Below are 19,911 nucleotides of genomic sequence, written 5' to 3'. Positions count from 1 at the left end.
CATAAAAAAGTAAGAAATATATTTGTCAATCCCATTGTATTTATGGACACCTAGCCCCATATAGGTTCAATAGATGTCCCATATGGGGCTAAATTGACCCCCAATTTATAATTTCAATTAAAAGTAGGAATATATACAGAAATATGTATTTCTAAAAGTAAAAACTAGTAGGCCTAAGAAGAAGACTAAACTCATGTCAGATTATACCTATTCACTTGATGGCTGTGTAGCGTAGGCTACAGATGGCTTGAAATGTGGGGAGAGAAGAGATGCTCATCCTTGCATCACCAGGAGATGTCGTTGCCTGTACCCGTACCTAAACAGCACAACGTTGTCTGACAGCAAGGGGAATGTTAAAGACAGGGGAGCATTGGAGAGAGCAAGCGCCGCTGCCTTCTCTGCTGCACAGTACACACCACAGTGAACGGGTCTCCCTACACTGCCCGTACCTATAGCGGTCTCTCTTGGCCATTCAGTGGATGCTGTCTTTTCGGGCAACACCAACGTCGAGCGTAAAGTGTGTTTTCGGACAATTCGTAAGGAATGCTTTACATATTTTACATGGTTTGAATTTTGGTTACCAATCGAGGGGAGTCGAGAACAACGCGGTTCCCCGGCATATTTTACAGTAAGCGCAATGTCATTTCAGTTGCTCTTCCAGCTGTCATACACTCCAAACAATTACAAAATAGGATGCATTTGTCAGTCGTCTCGGGAAGGGAGGAACAATCGCCAGCTCTGGCTTGCCTTTGCATACATTTTTCACTCCTTTGTTACTCTGCCAGATGTTTTTCCAGGGTCCGAAAGTGTGATATTTCAGATTTATTGTGGGCTATAGCATGCATTGATTTTGGACTGAAAATGGAATCCATTAGAGGATGATTCGCTAGCTAAAGCGGGGATGGTCTGAGAAAACACCCTATTACTTTCCGATTGACCTAAATTTGAACGATATATTTATAAGATTATACTGGTCGACATCATATCGCATTAGATGACCGTCATTCTTTTGTCTGTAATGCAATGCTGTAGAAAAGGTGGAAAGGTGAGTTTAAATGTCTCATTTTCATAGCTGATGATGACTGCCAATGAATAAGATTCATTCATTCTTAAGTTTCTAGGCTATGCATTATTAGGTATTCTATGATTAGCAGGTCTTTCATCACCAAATGTAGCCTAACTGCACAATTTCTGTCTATTTGAATAGGGTGCATTGCCTCAGTTAGATCAACTCCATATAAAATTGCCCTCCTTTTTTTATTTGCATGTGATGCTTGGCGTTTGATCGTGTTTTGACTGCAATGCCTGGCATGAATATTTAAAGAATAGACAAATATAGACTTGTTTCCAAAACTCTTTTTTTCTATCAGGAATAATAACATTGATGATGTTAAGTTGAAGGTATAAGCCATGTTGAAACCATATACATCATTGAATGAATGAATGAATGAATGGTTGTCCAGGCCTATAGGTAAGGCCAGGCATTTATAGTTCAATATTCTACATCAGGCCTGTTTGTGTGTAAAGGGATGAGAAACTCACATGGTCAAAAATCTATAGATTGTGTATACAAATCACCCTCATAAGCCCTGATAAATTGTTCCCATTTACATACAATAGAACACATCCTGTGGTCAGATGTATATGATGTTTGTCTCCCCATGGCCACACAATGACTATTGGCCCTCACTGGGTCATCAACAACAATGATACAGTGTAGTAGGTCCTATCTGGATCACAGAAGCCTTGGCCTATTCTATGACTTTTCAATGGATTCTGCACTTAGGCCTAGTAGAGAGGGAGCTGTAATTATGGACAGGATGATTTGATACATTTTGTAAATATAATTAAAAGGGTTAAGTGATTGAGAAAAAAAGGTAAAAGGTCAAAAGATCTGCCTTCCAATTGCCCCACCTCCGGTTGTGTGATGATTTTGACAGTGGTTGGAGATATAAGCCACAAGGGTAGGGGTTGTGGTGGTCGTATGGTAAGTTTCCCATTCATCTGTGGGCAAACGTGTCCTCGATACAAGGAAAACATTCCACTTATAGTTGACTGGGAGATAGGGTTCTGAAAGCAGTGTCACCCAATTTGTTATCAATTTGAATCATCCATTGTTTGACCTGATAAGCTTGTATGATAAGCGTTGTTTTTCTTCAAGGGAAATGTGTTGAATGGGTTGTCGTCTGAGTGCAGGTTGCTGTATTCCAATCTTCAAAGCGGCAGATTGATATCATAGCCTGTCTGTCTCAGCCCCTGCCCCCTGCCCCCAGCCCCCAGCCCCTGCCCCAGCCTCAGTTCCTTGTGTTGATGGAAGATAATGGACATAGGCCTAGGTCATCAATTCCATGAAAGGCTGTAGTAGCAAAAAAAAATAAACATTTCAAACTAGCAGAATGCTGTTATTATCATGTAATATTTAAGTGCTGCACGAAATGGCCCACATTATCATTGGTAATAAAAAAGATAGTTTGTGTTATTAGTAACCAGTGGTTTTCAGTCATTTAGCCTATATGTTCATAGGTGGCAGGTAGCCTAGTGGTCAGAGTGTTGGGCCAGTAACCGAATGGTTGCTAGATCGAATACCTGAGCTGACAGGGTAAAAATCTGTTGTTCTGCCCCTGAACAAGGCAGTTAACCCACTGTTCCTAGGCCGTCATTGTAAGAATTTGTTCTTAACTGACTTGCCTAGTAAAATAACAACAACATTTTTTTGGAATAATCTGTCTTACTGCTGGTTAGTGGTGTTGCTGGCTGGCCCTATCTGTGAAGGCTAATTGAAACTCCAAAGAAAATCTTGCACTGACTAGAGGAACCAATGCATCATAGGTGCTGGAGGAGTTTTGATTGAAGTAGATTTTTCTGAAATACCATTTGTCATGTACTACAATTTGTCAGTTATGAGAGACAGACAGTGACACATTTTTGATCAAATTAATAAGTCAGGATTTTGGTCTGCAGCGATCTCAATTTAAATTGCAGACTGGGATGTATCTCAAAGATTGTTAATAAGAGATTGTGACACACTCTCCTACATATTTATTTGGACAGTGAAGCTAAAACTTTTAATTTCTCTACTCCAGCATTTTGGATTTAAGATAAAATGTTTCACTGAGGCGACAGTACAGAATGTCACCTTTTATTTGAGGTTATTTTCATACATATCTGTTTTACTATTTAGAAATTAAAGCGCTATGTATCTAGTCCTCTTATTTGACTGTGTCATAAGTATTTGGACAAATTCACTTATGTGTATTAAAGTAGTCAAACGTGTAGTATTTGGTCCCATATTCCTAGCACACAATGATTACACCAAGCTTGTGACGTGTTCTTAGTGCCTCTAACTTTCTCACTCATCATTATTCACAATTCATTCATGATTATCCATAACCATGATTATGGTTAATCATGAATGAATTGTGAATAATGATGAGTGAGAAAGTTAGAGGCACTAAGAACACGTCACAAGCTTGGTGTAATCATTGTGTGCTAGGAATATGGGACCAAATACTACACGTTAATGGATAATCCATTAATGTAGATCCATTAATGTAGATGTTTCTTATTTACAATAAAAGTGATTCCAAAATGACACAATACATAATTTACCATTCATTCCCATTGGGCACAAAATAATCTGAAACACAACCAAAACAAACGTCAAATTCCTCCAACAAGTTTGTAGAGTCATTGCGTGCTAGGAATATCAGACCAAATGCTAACCTTTTCACTACTTCAATACAAATATAAGTGAATTTGTCAAAATACTAACAACACCTTCAAATAGGTGGACTAGATACCTAAAGTGCTTTCATTTCTAAAGGGTAAAACAGATACTTATGAAAATACCCTCAAATAAAAAATTGCATTATGTGCTGTTGCCTCGTATGAAACATTTGATCTCAAATCCAAAATGCTGGAGTACAGAGACAAATTAAAAGTTTTAGCTTCACTGTCCAAATAAATACGTAGGGGAGTATAGATGTTTATGTTAGCCCACTGGGCATAGGCCTATGCCTCAAAGGCTGCGTCTACACAGGCAGCCCAATTCAGATTTTTCTTCCCAACTAATTGGTCTTTTGACAAATCACATCAGAGCTTTTCATGGCAGATTTTTTTCAGAGCTGATTTGATTGGTCAGCAGACCAATTAGTGGGAAAAAGATCAGAATTGGGCTGACTGTGTAAATACAGCCAAAGCCACACTTTATCGCTTTCCAAATCAATCAATACCTTTTAATGGTTGCCAAGTTGTTGCCATGATGGCTTTTGGCTGTTTGTGTCAGTTGTAGTAGATTTAGCCTAATGAACCGTCTATTATGGATTGAAAGAGACTGTGATTACTATTGCCCTGTATATGAGGTCTTGGCCACCCTTTAGCTCACTGTTGTAATGTGCTTTACCATAATGCTGTCCTTAAGTTAAGTCACTTGAGTTGTGAAGTGGAAAATTACAACCACGGTTCGACTCAGTTATTTATTACTGATCACCCTTTAGAACAATATTCCTTTTCACTCTGTCCCCGTCTTGTTTCCTCTCCTTATTTAATTATACATTTATCTCAGTTTGGATTGTTGGAGGAACAGAGTGTGTTAGGGGAAGGGAGGGGAGGTAGGGCTGGGGGGGTCTCTTATTGTCTCTCTGTTTCTCTTCTCTCTCCCTCCCTGTTTCTCTTCTCTCTCTCTCTCTCCCTGTTTCTCTTCTCTCTCCCTCCCTCCCTGTTTCTCTTCTCTCTCCCTCCCTCCCTGTTTCTCTTCTCTCTCCCTCCCTCCCTGTTTCTCTTCTCTCTCCCTCCCTCCCTGTTTCTCTTCTCTCTCCCTCCCTCCCTGTTTCTCTTCTCTCTCCCTCCCTCCCTGTTTCTCTTCTCTCTCCCTCCCTCCCTGTTTCTCTTCTCTTTCCCTCCCTCCCTGTTTCTCTTCTCTCTCCCTCCCTCCCTGTTTCTCTTCTCTCTCCCTCCCTCCCTGTTTCTCTTCTCTCCCTCCCTCTCTGTTTCTCTTCTCTCTCCCTCCCTCCCTGTTTCTCTTCTCTCTCCCTCCCTCCCTGTTTCTCTTCTCTCTCTCTCCCTGTTTCTCTTCTCTCTCTCTCCCTGTTTCTCTTCTCTCTCTCTCCCTGTTTCTCTTCTCTTTCTCTCCCTGTTTCTCTTCTCTTTCTCTCCCTGTTTCTCTTCTCTCTCCCTCCCTCCCTGTTTCTCTTCTCTCTCCCTCCCTCCCTGTTTTTCTTCTCTCTCCCTCCCTGTTTCTCTTCTCTCTCTCCCTGTTTCTCTTCTCTCTCCCTCTCTCCCTGTTTCTCTTCTCTCTCTCTCCCTGTTTCTCTTCTCTCTCCCTCCCTGTTTCTCTTCTCTCTCTCGGTTTCTCTTCTTTCTCCCTCCCTGTTTCTCTTTTCTCTCTCTCTCTGTTTCTCTTCTCTCTCCCTCCCTGTTTCTCTCTCTCTGTTTCTCTTTTCTCTCCCTCCCTGTTTCTCTTCTCTCTCCCTCCCTCCATGTTTCTTTTCTCTCTCCCTCCGTTTCTCTTCTCTCTCCCTCCGTTTCTCTTCTCTCTCCCTCCCTGTTTCTCTTCTCTCTCCCTCCCTGTTTCTCTCTCTCTCTGTTTCTCTTCTCTCTCTCTCCCTGTTTCTCCTCTCTCCCTCCCTCCCTGTTTCTCTTCTCTCTCCCTCCCTGTTTCTCTTCTCTCTCCCTCCCTGTTTCTCTCTCTCTCTGTTTCTCTTCTCTCTCTCTCCCTGTTTCTCCTCTCTCCCTCCCTCCCTGTTTCTCTTCTCTCTCCCTCCCTGTTTCTCTTCTCTCTCCCTCCCTGTTTCTCTCTCTCTCTGTTTCTCTTCTCTCTCTCTCCCTGTTTCTCTTCTCTCTCTCTCCCTCCCTGTTTCTCTTCTCTCTCCCTCCCTGTTTCTCTTCTCTCTCCCTCCCTGTTTCTCTTCTCTCTCCCTCCCTGTTTCTCTTCTCTCTCTCTCCCTGTTTCTCTTCTCTCTCTCTCCCTGTTTCTCTTCTCTCTCTCTCCCTGTTTCTCTTCTCTTTCTCTCCCTGTTTCTCTTCTCTTTCTCTCCCTGTTTCTCTTCTCTTTCTCTCCCTGTTTCTCTTCTCTCTCCCTCCCTCCCTGTTTCTCTTCTCTCTCCCTCCCTCCCTGTTTTTCTTCTCTCTCCCTCCCTGTTTCTCTTCTCTCTCTCCCTGTTTCTCTTCTCTCTCTCCCTGTTTCTCTTCTCTCTCCCTCTCTCCCTGTTTCTCTTCTCTCTCTCTCCCTGTTTCTCTTCTCTCTCCCTCCCTGTTTCTCTTCTCTCTCTCGGTTTCTCTTCTTTCTCCCTCCCTGTTTCTCTTTTCTCTCTCTCTCTGTTTCTCTTCTCTCTCCCTCCCTGTTTCTCTCTCTCTGTTTCTCTTTTCTCTCCCTCCCTGTTTCTCTTCTCTCTCCCTCCCTCCATGTTTCTTTTCTCTCTCCCTCCGTTTCTCTTCTCTCTCCCTCCCTGTTTCTCTTCTCTCTCCCTCCCTGTTTCTCTCTCTCTCTGTTTCTCTTCTCTCTCTCTCCCTGTTTCTCCTCTCTCCCTCCCTCCCTGTTTCTCTTCTCTCTCCCTCCCTGTTTCTCTTCTCTCTCCCTCCCTGTTTCTCTCTCTCTCTGTTTCTCTTCTCTCTCTCTCCCTGTTTCTCCTCTCTCCCTCCCTCCCTGTTTCTCTTCTCTCTCCCTCCCTGTTTCTCTTCTCTCTCCCTCCCTGTTTCTCTCTCTCTCTGTTTCTCTTCTCTCTCTCTCCCTGTTTCTCTTCTCTCTCTCTCCCTCCCTGTTTCTCTTCTCTCTCCCTCCCTGTTTCTCTTCTCTCTCCCTCCCTGTTTCTCTTCTCTCTCCCTCCCTGTTTCTCTTCTCTCTCTCTCCCTGTTTCTCTTCTCTCTCCCTCCCTGTTTCTCTTCTCTCTCCCTCCCTGTTTCTCTTCTCTCTCTCTCCCTCCCCGTTTCTCCTCTCTCCCTCCCTCCCCGTTTCTCCTCTCTCCCTCCCTCCCTGTTTCTCTTCTCTCTCCCTCCCTGTTTCTCTTCTCTCTCCCTCCCTGTTTCTCTTCTCTCTCCCTCCCTGTTTCTCTTCTCTCTCCCTCCCTGTTTCTCTTCTCTTCTCTCTCCCTCCCTCCCCGTTTCTCTTCTCAGTTTCTGTGTGTCTCTCTCTGTGTCTCTCTGTCTCCCAATACGAAGTGCAGTCAGGTCTGTGGATATCAAAGATGACTTCAGCCATTGTTTGGACTTAAAACCTCTCTTTTCATTAGCCTCCCTCTCCAAAGGCTGCTCTGACACGGACTAATCTTCCCTTTTTATTTTCACCACATATTTCTACACGAGGTTGAACATTATAGCATTAGAAACCCAGACTATAGTGCTTATAATTAGTGCAGTACAGTGGAAGGATTCTTTAAATACGCAATAGAGAAATTAAGTTGTACTTCTATTCTAACATGATATGTTTTTTAATCATTAATATTTGTGTTATTGTGGATAATAATCTTTTAAAAACAAGTGTTGTCAATCCTACAGGGATTTACACATTTCAGTTTAATCAGCTTTGATCTTTACTAAGATGCTGAAAAGAAAAATCAGAAAACATTCATCACACTAGGGACATACCAGGGTAAAGTGATGTTTGTGTTTTATATCGCTGTTGAGATACATAATGAAGGCTAGCTAGGGATAAGGTACGTAGAGTAAAGACAAAGTAACTGCAGACAACATATACAGTTGAAGTCGGAAGTTTACATACACTTAGGTTGGAGTCATTAAAACTCGTTTTTCAACCACTCCACACATTTCTTGTTAACAAACTATAGTTTTGGCAAGTCGGTTAGGACATCTACTTTGTGCTTGACACAAGTCATTTTTCCAACAATTGTTTACAGACAGATTATTTCACTTATCATTCACTGTATCACAATTTCAGTGGGTCAGAAGTTTACATACACTAAGTTGACTGTGCCTTTAAACAGCTTGGACAATTCCAGAAAATTATGTCATGGCTTTAGAAGCTTCTGATAGGCTAATTGACATCATTTGAGTCAATTGGAGGTGTACCTGTGGATGTATTTCAAGGCCTACCTTCAAACTCAGTGCCTCTTTGCTTGACATCATGGGAAAATCAAAAGAAATCAGCCAAGACCTCAGAAAAATGTTTGTAGACCTCCACAAGCCTGGTTCATCCTTGGGAGTAATTTCCAAACGCCTGACGGTACCACGTTCAATCTGTACAAAGAATAGTACGCAAGTATAAACACCATGGGACCACGCAGCCGTCACACCGCTCAGGAAGGAGACGCGTTCTGTCTCCTAGAGATGAACGTACTTTGGTGGGAAAAGTGCAAATCAATCCCAGAACAACAGCAAAAGACCTTGTGAAGATGCTGGAGGAAACAGGTACAAAAGTATCTATATCCACAGTAAAATGAGTCCTATATCGACCTAACTTGAAAGGCTGCTCAGCAAGGAAGAAGCCACTGCTCCACAACCACCATAAAAAAGCCAGACTATGGTTTGCAACTGCACATGGGGACAAAGATCGTACTTTTGGAGAAATGTCCTCTGGTCTGATGAAACAAAAATAGAACTGTTCGGCCATAATGACCATTGTTATGTTTGGAGGAAAAAGGGGGAGCTTGCAAGCCGAAGAACACCATCCCAACCGTGAAGCACGGAGGTGGCAGCATTATGTTGTGGGGGTGCTTTGCTGCAGGAGGGACTGGTGCACTTCACAAACTAGATGGCATCATGAGGATGGAAAATTATTTGGATATATTGAAGCAACATCTCAAGACATCAGTCAGGAAGTTAAAGATTGGTCGCAAATGGGTCTTCCAAATGGACAATGACCCCAAGCATACTTCCAAAGTTGTGGCAAAATGGCTTAAGGACAACAAAGTCAAGGTATTGGAGTGGCCATCACAAAGCCCTGACCTCAATCCTATAGAAAATGTGTGGGCAGAACTGAAAAGGTGTGTGCGAGCAAGGAGGCCTACAAACCTGACTCAGTTACACCAGCTCTGTCAGGAACAATGGGCCAAAATTCACCTTATTGTGAGAAGCTTATGGAAGGCTACTCGAAATGTTTGACCCAAGTTAAACAATTTAAAGGTACTGCTACCAAATACTAATTGAGTGTATGTAAACTTCTGACACACTGGGAATGTGATGAAAGAAATAAAAGCTGAAATAAATCATTCTTGCTACTATTATTCTGACATTTCACATTCTTAAAAATAAAGTGGTGATCCTAACTGACCTAAGACAGGGAATATTTACTAGGATTAAATGTCAGAAATTGTGAAAAACTGAGTTTAAATGTATTTGGCTAAGGTGTATGAAAACTTCAGATTTCAACTGTAGCTGGTATACTGAGAAATCATCTCTTATGCTACTTACCTCATGTACGTAGAGGAGTTGGTTTGCCAAACTATACTTATGCCATAAGTAACCTTGCCTGAGACCTGAAGACTCGTATTAGCTCCCAGACCTAATACCTTGGCTCAGCTGGATAAGGAGGTCATGAGTTGTGCAGATATATCTCAGTATCCTATATCTGGCCGGTTTACATGTGCATGAGGATAAGCCAGTCATCTTCTTTTCACATATCATCATTTCACCAATTCAGCTACCCGTGGATGGGCAGGGACGGATATAGCTTAGCGCTCCAAATGTTCTGGATTTTCAGATTCAAGTCAGGAGAGACATGCTGTGCTCAGTGAACATTTTCACTTGTGATGATAAAATCCTCTGACACATGAAATGTGAGAGACAGCAGTGCTCTTGTGCTCTATTTTTAGATTTATGGACCACACCTACTCCAGGGCATGTTTGTCATCATTTGATATCATTTTTTTATTTGTTAAGTTAAAAAAACTAAGAACAGGAGAATACCCAACTAACTACATCTTCCATTAGGCCTACTACCATACGTACTATTAGAACTAGCTACTGTTATTACATGCAGAGTATCTGTACGCTACTTTTTCAGATCTTTCTGATGTGCGATTTCTCTTTAAACTGATCTCCATCCATCTTTCATGTCATCACCACTTCTGTTGTTCATGAGGAAAATCTAGTATAATGGTACATAGATGTGAGAACAGTACCATAGTGTAGTTTGATACTTTGATGCAAACACAGATAATTATTTAGTTGTGTCTTAACTACTGCAGGCCTTCTAAAGTAAATCTGATGTGTTACGGATGTACTGTACTGGCAAGCAAAGTTGTGCTCTGAGAATATCAGTGAAAAACACTGGTTTGTTGTTGATTCAGCCTTCTTTCAATCCCATTCTACATCTGAAGTCTTGAAATCTAATGTTTTACCAGTCAAGCTGTAGTATGTTAGCAGCACAACCTCAGGGGTCTCAATCCTGATGTTCCACTTGGAACAGCCAAGCCATGTACTATAACATCAATAGCTGGGTGGCATGGGGGCAGTTACACCCGTTTAGCCCAGGTCTTTACTCTGTGATCACTACCTTTTGAATCATTTGGGTGTTGAAGTCACTCAGCAAAACTCGTGCTTACTCGGTAGATCTAAATGCATAATTCATGATGTTGATGATATTTCTAGATCTTATTTAGATCAACAGTAGCAGATGGTCATGAGACAAGGTTAGACCTATTATTATAATAAAGACTCATTAATGACAGCTCATTTTAGTGGGACGGTGTCTAATAGTGGGACGGTGTCTAATAGTGGGACGGTGTCTTTGGGTCTAGATGTCTTCCCAGCTCCACAAATACAGATGTCGCTGTCCTTTTACTTTATGACACCCAGCCCACAAATAGCACATCAACATTGGTTGGCTGTGGTATTGCTTTGAGAGATGGGGGTGTGTTATGCTACATGTCAAAGGAACTATTCATAGGCATCATGTTACACAGATGTAACAGTGTCATGCCCGTAGCACAGAACCGATCAGCAGATTGACTTTGGTATTGAGCTGCATATCCATCAATAACAAACAGGGTGGATTTTGAATGTGTCCCTGCTTCAAGGTCAATTTATTCACTGTATAGTGCAGTGTATGGATGGACTGTGCGTGTGCGGATGTGGCAATACTGTGGATGATGCCACAGGGACGTGAGAAGCTTTGTACTTCCTCCTCTCCTCCCCCACGCCGAGGTCCTCTCCTTTATTCCCTGCTGTCATGTCATCAGATGACCAGCAGGGGTCACCTCTGGTAATATTCGCTACAACCAATTATGCAGATGGCGCAACCATGTCAGTGATCACATTATCTAACATGCAGATAGATAGGCATGGTGGTGTAATGTCCTCTAATAATGTTGGGGAGGGTTGATATGGGTTACAATGCATATCCTCTTCAGTAAGACATCCAACCAATGTAATGGACGCTGATTGGGTATTCTTCTGTTATCGTGCCGTGGTGCAGATATTGTAAATGTCAGTGGCTGTGTGTGAGGTAGGTTTACTCACTAGGCTAGTAGGGACTCTGCTGCCACCACAGTCACATGTAAAGTCAACATTCACCAGTGAGGCTGATGCCTTCGGATGGAAAAACTACCAAGCCAGTAGCTATACTACTGGCTTCACAGCCACAACCTCACATTGGACGATTAAGCCCTTGACTGCCTCAATCTCAACATAGCCACAGGTTGGTTTGGTTCATAGTAGCAGTAGTAGTGGCAGTAGTAGTAGTACAGTAGGTCATGAGGTTAAAAGCCTTGGCGCACTAGCTAACCCTCCAGCCTCATCATCACTGGAGAACACAGTATTTACAGGAACTCACATTAAATGCATGACATCGGGTGCAAACCACCCATGATGCACTAGAGCACACTATCATAATGGGACTGTCATAGCAGCTTAAATGCCTAATTGATTGAGATGGAGTGAAGTCATTTTTGGGGTCATACAGAATACACAATAAACATTTGGGCACATTAATGCTACATTACATAACACCAAATTGTTATTAGATTGTATTATCTGTGTGTCTAACTTTTATTGTGAAATTGCTGCTGTGGTCAAAAAGAGACCTTGGTCTCAATGGGACTCCCTGCCTAAATAAAACATTAAATAATGATCAAGGTAGTAAATTAAAGAAACAGGAAGTATTTTGATTGAAGTATGAAGAGATTGATTTAATTGTTTGGCAATGCCAGCTAGATTATCTATTACAGATGTTGGATCTTAATTTGATCACCCTGTTGATAGGGCTGGGAATTGCGATAGAATATTATTACAATACTTAGGTGTAGATATGATATGTATTGTGATTCTCACGATTCTTAATGTATTGGGATTCTATGTTCCAAACACATCGCTCACCATGTCTGTTGCAGAGGGACAAGAAATAGCCATGAGAAAATTTGTTTTGATCAGTCAGTGCTGAAAACATGTTGGCTCACCATTTTAAAAAAGAAGATGGAGAACAAGCTTGAGAAGGAGAAATACAAGAGGTTTTGGTGCTGGTACATCTAACTACCGCTAGCTAAAGCTACCTAGCAAAACATTTAAAGTATATATATATATATTTTACGAATCAATACTTGGGAGTAAAAACATCAATATAATATTGTAAAAAATTATGCAGAAGAATTGAAAACTGTAAAACGTGTAGCTTATTGTGGTTTAAAAAGGCTTCTGAAGTTTGTCAATACCAATTTTAAATTTCAGACTTGATTTTCCCTTGCGAAAAAATTATCAAACCCTACAAAAAATGTAATTAAGTATAATCCACATTTCCTGTTATTATTATCCACATTATTTTCCTGCTGTAGAAAACTGGCTCAAATTAAGATCCTACATCTGTATGATTGTGTTGTTACATTTAAAATGTGGTGTTTGTTTAATGAAATTAGCCTGTCAATAAAACATAGCAGACACTGGCATTCTATTGAGGGAAAACAAAATGCACTCCAACCTAATCAGCACAGAGTTTGTAAGAGAAAATGTTAATAATGCACTGGGGCTTGTTTTATCACAGCAAGCCCCACATAATTACACTTTATCATTTGTGTCACGCTCAGCCATCCTTTGAGAACATTATTCCAGGAGCTCTTTAATTGCCTCAGCTTGTGCTCAGGGCCGGCTCCAGTCATAAGCAACGTAAGCGGTCGCCTAGGGCCCCGGCCGCTAGGGGGCACCTGACCCAAAAACATATTGTTTGTTGTTGTTTTTTAGGAACTTAGTCGGGGTCTCAACTTACTGTTGATAGTTAGAATAGTAGAATACACAATGTGCAAGTTCGAAAGTTTGTTGTGCATCAGCAGTCACTGACAGTCACTCAATTAGCCATGTCAGACAATCATTTTTAGATTGGTAAGTTAGTCTAGCCAGTTATCTAAATTTGTAGTAATCATGGCTGAATACTGACCAGGCACGCAGGGCACGTGCCCAGGGACCCTGACCTCCAGGGGATCTCCATTGATTTTGTTAGTCACTCTCACACAGATATTATTAACATTGCATAAGTAATGACAAAATGTGTAGAATTGAAGGAAATTAGCTTTAAAACAAAGAAAATCTCCACCCCATGGCAAAAGGGGGAGAATTACAGGAAATCAGCTTTAAAACTGCAAAAATATCTCTCTGCCCCATGGAAAAATGTGTAGAATTGCATGAAATGTGTTATTAAATTGCAAAACTTTATTTCCACCCCACAGCAAAATGTGTAGAACTGCAGAAAACTTGCTTTAAAAAACTTCTCTGGGCCCCATTGCAGAATGTGTAGAATTGCAGGAAATGTACTTTAAAACTTCCAATCAAATCTCACTTAGGGCCCCCAAAAGGCTAGAGCCGGCCCTTCTTGTGCTGATGTCTTAATGTCAACAACCCAGAGAAGACATCAGCACATTTTGGGCATTGTGAGGCCTATCATGTTAGTAAGTTTGCCTAAATCTTTATAAACCTAACCTATCAACACGTAGACCCCGGAACTATTGTGGCAGCTTGTTATCATTGAACCTCCTCGTGAAAAAATGTATATAGCGCTTTTTCATCAGAGGTTAATATTTTCTGTAAGAAGCCAAACGACAGACTATGGTCAGACTATGGACTTATACCTGGTCCGTCACAGGAACGTGATACTAATGTCAGTGAGTCTCATTAGTATCCTGGTCGTCAGTCGTGAATTAGAATTTTTCTGTCCCCTATAGTGCTAATTGAGATACAGTATGCTTCAAGTTCTCATTTCACACCGCAACAACCCTACATCAATTCTATATTCATGTTCCCGCCCAATTAATTAGTGTCAGAGGGCATCAATACACAGCAGGCCATACTCTCCATCTGAAGTGGACGCTTACAGACAATATATTGCAACAAACCATCCCCCTTTTTGTTTATTCGAACACTGAGATCGCAACGGTCGAACAAAATGTGCTTAGGGGAGTCTTTGGTTAGCGGAAAAACATATGTGTGTTAACTCCGGAGGGAACAGTCTGTCTTAATGGGATGTAATTGGACTGCAATTCTCACTGTTGATAGATGTCCCAAACCAGAGATTGGGATAAAAAAAGTTGAAGGGGTTGTTGAGTGTGCCATGCCTAGCTATTTTTTTCTGCCGGAATAGCTGCAGTTTTTTCCCCCTCCCTCATCTGAACAGACTTGAGGCGTGTAGGAAAAGTCTCCCGACCAACTTCCTGAGAAGTATAGCGGCTCCCCCAATGTCATTACTGCTAGCCAGGGCCAGTTTAACTCCATCGACCCAAATACTTTAGAAATGCTGCTTTCCTGCTTCCTGCCTGCATTTGGCAAGGTGATCACAGATCTCATATTGTTTGTTGTGTGAGTGAATTAATATGGTGGGAAACCGTGTCTTGCTCTCAACTACCACCCAATTCTGTCAAGTCAGTGATGGAGGGTAGAAAGGATTTGTAGGCTGACAGCGAGGCCCTACAGACTGGTGTACTACAGTAGAGATGTCAAATGTACTGTCTCTTCAGCTTATCACTGGGGTGAAGCCCCATGGTCACTACTTACCGTAGGTTTAGAATTGATGTTACCATGGACATCTCTGCATGTCCAACGGTGGTTTCATAAATGTATTAGAATATAAAAGCTGTGAAGGTTAGAACATAAAAATTCAGAGGTAGAAAAATGTTTTTTTGAAAAGGCCTTTTTACCTGCTGTCTACCTGTAGCCACTGGTGTGTCTAAATCTGCAGATGGCTTCGAAGCCATCATACTGGCATGATACTGCCCAGAGAGCTTTAATCAATAGCTTCAAATGGCTTCCCTCTCAGATATTTTTGCCAACCTGATAATATTACACTCTATTGCACCCAGAGGTCTTTATCACAACATTGCATAATACGGAATTGCTATTCCGCAAGAATTGTATCTTCTCAAATGTCATGCAGGGAAAGTTTGACGATTTCAGAGGTCTTTATTGTTCAAGGCGTTATGGGATTATAAAAAATAATGCCGCATTTGGCACTCTGCACCTGAAGACTGATAACCTGTCAGTGGTTTCTGCATTCCCCAGCATCTCCCGCCTGCAGCCTCTGCAGTTACTGACTATACTGTAGGATTCTCTCAGGCAATTGCTTTCCTCTCTCATCGAGGGCATGCATCATACATATTGTGCTGGGCAAAAAAGCAGAAAGCCAGCACCAATTCTCTCTGGTACTTTTTGCGAGTGTATTCCTTGGCTATTACCATGAATAATGCATATTTGTCGTGGTTAAAAGCCCAGAGTGTATTCTTATAGTTGCCAAAACCATCCTCAAGTAACATTGAGAATACAAAATGTGAATCAATATTGCGTGCCTGGTGTAAGGTTAAGCAGTTCATTACTAAACAGACATTTTTTTAACTTAGATGGGTCTCCTTTGACATCTTGACAGGAGCCTTTTGATGGTAATGAACTTGTGTTAGACTCTTTATGTCGGAAGTCTGTATTTAAAATATTAAGTGAAGGGAAAGTGTCTAGACAGATCCACGGATGACTACCAATGCAAAATAAATGTTGCACAAAGTTTTAATGAGACAACAGGGGACACTTCATCAAATACACTCCATAAACATACATTCCTTTGTGGTCACGTACAGAGTTGGTTAAGTTTTTTTTTCTTTTTTCGGTCGGAAGCAGTGGGAATAGGAATTAATCTTTGTTCGCTTTGTATTAACGGAGATACATTGTCAATTGTACGTCGTCTGGCTTGGACTGATATCTTTGGAACTTACAATCAATGCTGCTTTACTTTGTGCAGCAAGAAGTCTGCGAACAGTAAAATAAATGGAACGAGACGGACAACAGTATTGTGATGACTTAACATTGTGTACAGATATGCCGATGCATTTAAACAAAGCATTGTTTGTCTTGGACTGTGATAAGAGGGTAAAGCGATTATGTTTATTCTCGATGTTTAATTACGGATAGTATCAGAAGCAGATGGATAACTTAAGATTACTTACACATCAAAATATAGGCCTAATTCATCCATACCCTCACTTCCTGTCTCTATGTACTGGCACAGATTTTGATGGACTGCTACTGGTAAAGCTGATTTGTACTGGTCAATACTTAGGACTGGTCACAGGCTGGAAGTTTGACCTAGAAATGGCTGCAGCATCCTAATTTAAAAGGCGTTCGATGCTTAGAGGGGGTATTAGTGATGGGGAACAAAATCGATACAGTTACATATCGGGATATTCTTTTTCAAGATATTATATAGTGACAATTTGTCTGTTGTCTGTACCTGAGTTGTCTGTACCTGCACCAAAACGCCATCTTGTTTTCCAAATTCTTTTTAAATAGGGAGCCAATTTGTTTTCCGCACTTTTTAATTTCCATGACTGATCAAAACTAGTTTTCTCATGGCTCTCTCTTGTCCCTCTGCAGCAGACATATGGTGTGCAATATGTTTGGACCATGGAATCACATATAAAAAAAATCACAGTATCAAACATATCGTATTGGCACGTAAGTATTTTGATAATATCGTATTGTGAAGTCCCTGGCAATTCCCAGCCCTGGGGGGTATGTTGACATATTAACTTACAGTATAATCCATTTTCATGTTTCCTTACAACCCATTCTGTCTGCACAGATGGTAAAATAGAGCGTCTGGTGGGGACATAGAATTTATTTTGTTTTGACTATTTATGGCAAATAAATCAATTTGGATAATCCTACTTTAATTCTAAAAGCCCTTGCTATGAATATCCTTGTGTAGCACTGAATGCAAATTCATTTATCATGCTAGTATTTAACTGAGGCAGAGGTCCACGCTAATGAAAGATGAGGATGACATTAGGTGTGGTGATCCAGGAGGGAGGAAACAGTGGCAAGAGAAGACATTCTGTCAGATAAGCGGCCAGTGTTTAGAACTCACAGACTGGAAGAGAGATGAGGAAGCACTGAACTAGGTCAAGGGAGAGAGAGAGAGAAAGGGGGTGGGAGTGAGACCTAGCAGGAGAGAGAGAGGAACACTAAAATGGATGACAAGGGAAGGATTCTGGTCAGCCATGTTAGCAGTGTCCAGCAGAGCTTGTTGCTTGGCAGCATCCCAGAATAGTCTAGCTCTTGTCTGCTTCCAGGCTGCGGTCGACTTTCCCTTACCTTCAACACGACTGACTGGGTGATCTAGTGACTGCCACGCCCAGAGACAGGGATGGGAAGGATCAATTTTGACAAGCTTTCATCAGCTTTTAGAAGCTGTCATCTGTGTTGTTGTCATGGCCATTATTTGCTCTCTCACTACATTAGGATTATCTGGAGATTTAGGTCCCTTCTCCTTCAGTGGCGGTAGAGTCATTGTTACACACACACACTGGAATCATTAGTACATGCTCTCGTCCAGATGATTACTTGGCAGATTATGATATATGACTGATATCGTTTACAAGTGTTAGCTATATCCACAATCTTATTAAATCAGATTAGTATATTTGTATCCAGATTCTCTACCTTGCAAACTACCCTTGATTACAGAAAGTTCTCATTATACTAGGGATAGAAATTGAGAGAGGTATAAGCGAAACTATAGAATACAGTAATATATTTTGTGGTGATTTGTGACGAACCAACATGAGAAATGTCAATGGATTCAAACTGTTTCATGAAAGTTAAGTGATGGATATCATAACTGAACAAGTTCTGCATTCTCTCCCATAGTGGATGATGTCCCCCTTCTAATGCTGACTGTTAATCCTTTCCCTTTCAGAAGTTATGCCAGTTCCCGACGCAACCTCTGACTCTTAGAACTTCACCATGCTGAGCCCAGTACTAAACGCCTCTAATGGAGACGGCTCCGAGACAGAGACCACGTCGGCCATACTGGCCTCTGTCAAGGAACAGGTAAGGCCTCCCATGTTAATTCTGTGTGTACCGTACATGGGTGACTTTCAGAGCGAGACCAAGGCCCTCCATGCAAAACATATCATGTAATCAGTGTTTTTGCTCTTGCTTGATCTTAGGCATCAGGGGATTGAAAGTAATACATTGTGAAAACTTGAATGAAATTTGAATGCGCAATTTTGTGGGACTGTATCAAAAGGGGACAAATGAAGAATAGGTGGGGGAAAAAATGGTTTTCAAGTTAAATGTCCCTGTACCTGATGGCAACCTAATATGAAGTATGTTATTGCTTCAGCTATATTGCCATCACCACCAGCTTCTTTATTACATTTCTCATCATAAGATCCCGTTCAGTGCCTGAAATCCATCCTATTTGATGTTGAAGTAAATGTGTCAGTGTTCTGCAGGGGTGCAGTGAGGTATAGAGACATAAGTAATTGGTTCCATTTGTATTCTGTGTGTGTCTGGTGCAGAGGACAGACTAACATCCACACTGATTAGCAGGTGACGCTATAAGGAGACTCTATAGAGACTTTGGGTAGGCCGGTTTAATCTTATGCCTTTCGTTTGAAATGTCGCTATCACTCACAATAATATATCTGTATAATATAGTAACTAAGTCATTGTTATTGAGTAGAATGTGCAAAACTAGGTTCAGTTTTATAAGAGATTGTGCTCAATAGAATATAATTGGCTTGCAGTTACATTATGGAAGCATGCTACTGATATTCCTCACCAGCAGTAAGATATAGCCTATTAGCTCACAGCAGGCAGCCATTTTGGAGTAGAACCAAGAGCATGTGTGTAGATGGGAATGAGCCAATCCCCTGCATCATGACAGTGGTTACACTGACACTCCTCTTTTTTTTAAGCAAGAGAGAAAAGGACAAGCTGTGGAATAGTAAAGTGGGCCACTGCCACACATCACACGGACCCATGGGGCTGCTCTGGGACATACTAATGGCCCTATCAGGAGGGTAAAAAATAAAAGCCTAAAGGCCTGCATACAGAGAGGCACAAGTGTGTGTGTGTCCCTGTGTGTGCAGACCTCCACAAGCTTGCGTTTATTTAAGCCAGTGCACCTCAGTCACAGCTCTTTGTTTATTTTTCTGTTGACAGCATTCGGATAGTTGTGTGAATACAAATAAAAAGGCAGACATTTTCATTGTTGATGCTATTCAATGGTGGGCACAATTAGTATTTGTCTACTTCCTGTGCATTGTAGAGCAGTGAGAGGAGGGAGGTCAAGCGTGAACAACCACTGGTTAAACATTATGACTGGGTTCAACACTAGGAAAAGCTCTACGATTAGGAATATATGCATTTTCATGTATTTCATGCATTTCCACATTTAATGTTTGGTATTAGACCTCATAACTCCAATTTTGCAAATGTTTCTTCTTTAAAAAAAAAAACATTTATTGAAAGCAGTAACTCCCCGCAATGTACTCTGAACATTTCAATATCACACTTTTTATACATCACAGAACACTGAAATATAACAAAACCATTTGACATAGAAACACCAAGGCCCCCCAACATTTTTTATGAATTATGTAAATCATGAAAATGTTAATAACATTCCACCCATGAGGCCAATAGAAGACGATTTGGTCATTTGACTGCAGGAAAATATGGATTTTTTTTTCCAATTCCTGAAAAGTTTCT

At 41.2% G+C, this 19,911-nt stretch overlaps 1 protein-coding gene across 2 annotated transcripts in view; it reads left to right on the top strand.

Annotated features, from left to right (window-relative positions):
- The first annotated feature begins 324 nt into the window (after positions 1 to 324).
- The window catches only part of ctnnd2b (catenin (cadherin-associated protein), delta 2b), a 104,369-nt gene continuing 84,782 nt past the window's right edge, over positions 325 to 19,911 (top strand). The window contains exons 1-2 of one of the 2 annotated variants that reach the window (XM_055883378.1): positions 325 to 628; positions 18,110 to 18,243. In XM_055883378.1, coding sequence (XP_055739353.1) covers positions 18,157 to 18,243 — 87 coding nt within the window. In that variant the 5' untranslated portion in view covers positions 325 to 628; positions 18,110 to 18,156. Of the gene's footprint in view, positions 629 to 681; positions 1,046 to 18,109; positions 18,244 to 19,911 lie in introns of those variants that run through there. The other variant, XM_055883379.1, reaches the window with a different exon arrangement.

The sequence above is a fragment of the Salvelinus fontinalis genome, chromosome 26, assembly GCF_029448725.1.
Source record: "Salvelinus fontinalis isolate EN_2023a chromosome 26, ASM2944872v1, whole genome shotgun sequence".
NCBI classification, from domain to species: domain Eukaryota; kingdom Metazoa; phylum Chordata; class Actinopteri; order Salmoniformes; family Salmonidae; genus Salvelinus; species Salvelinus fontinalis.
The sequence above is the reverse complement of the archived record's forward strand: the minus strand, read 5'-3'. Positions and strand labels throughout refer to the sequence as shown.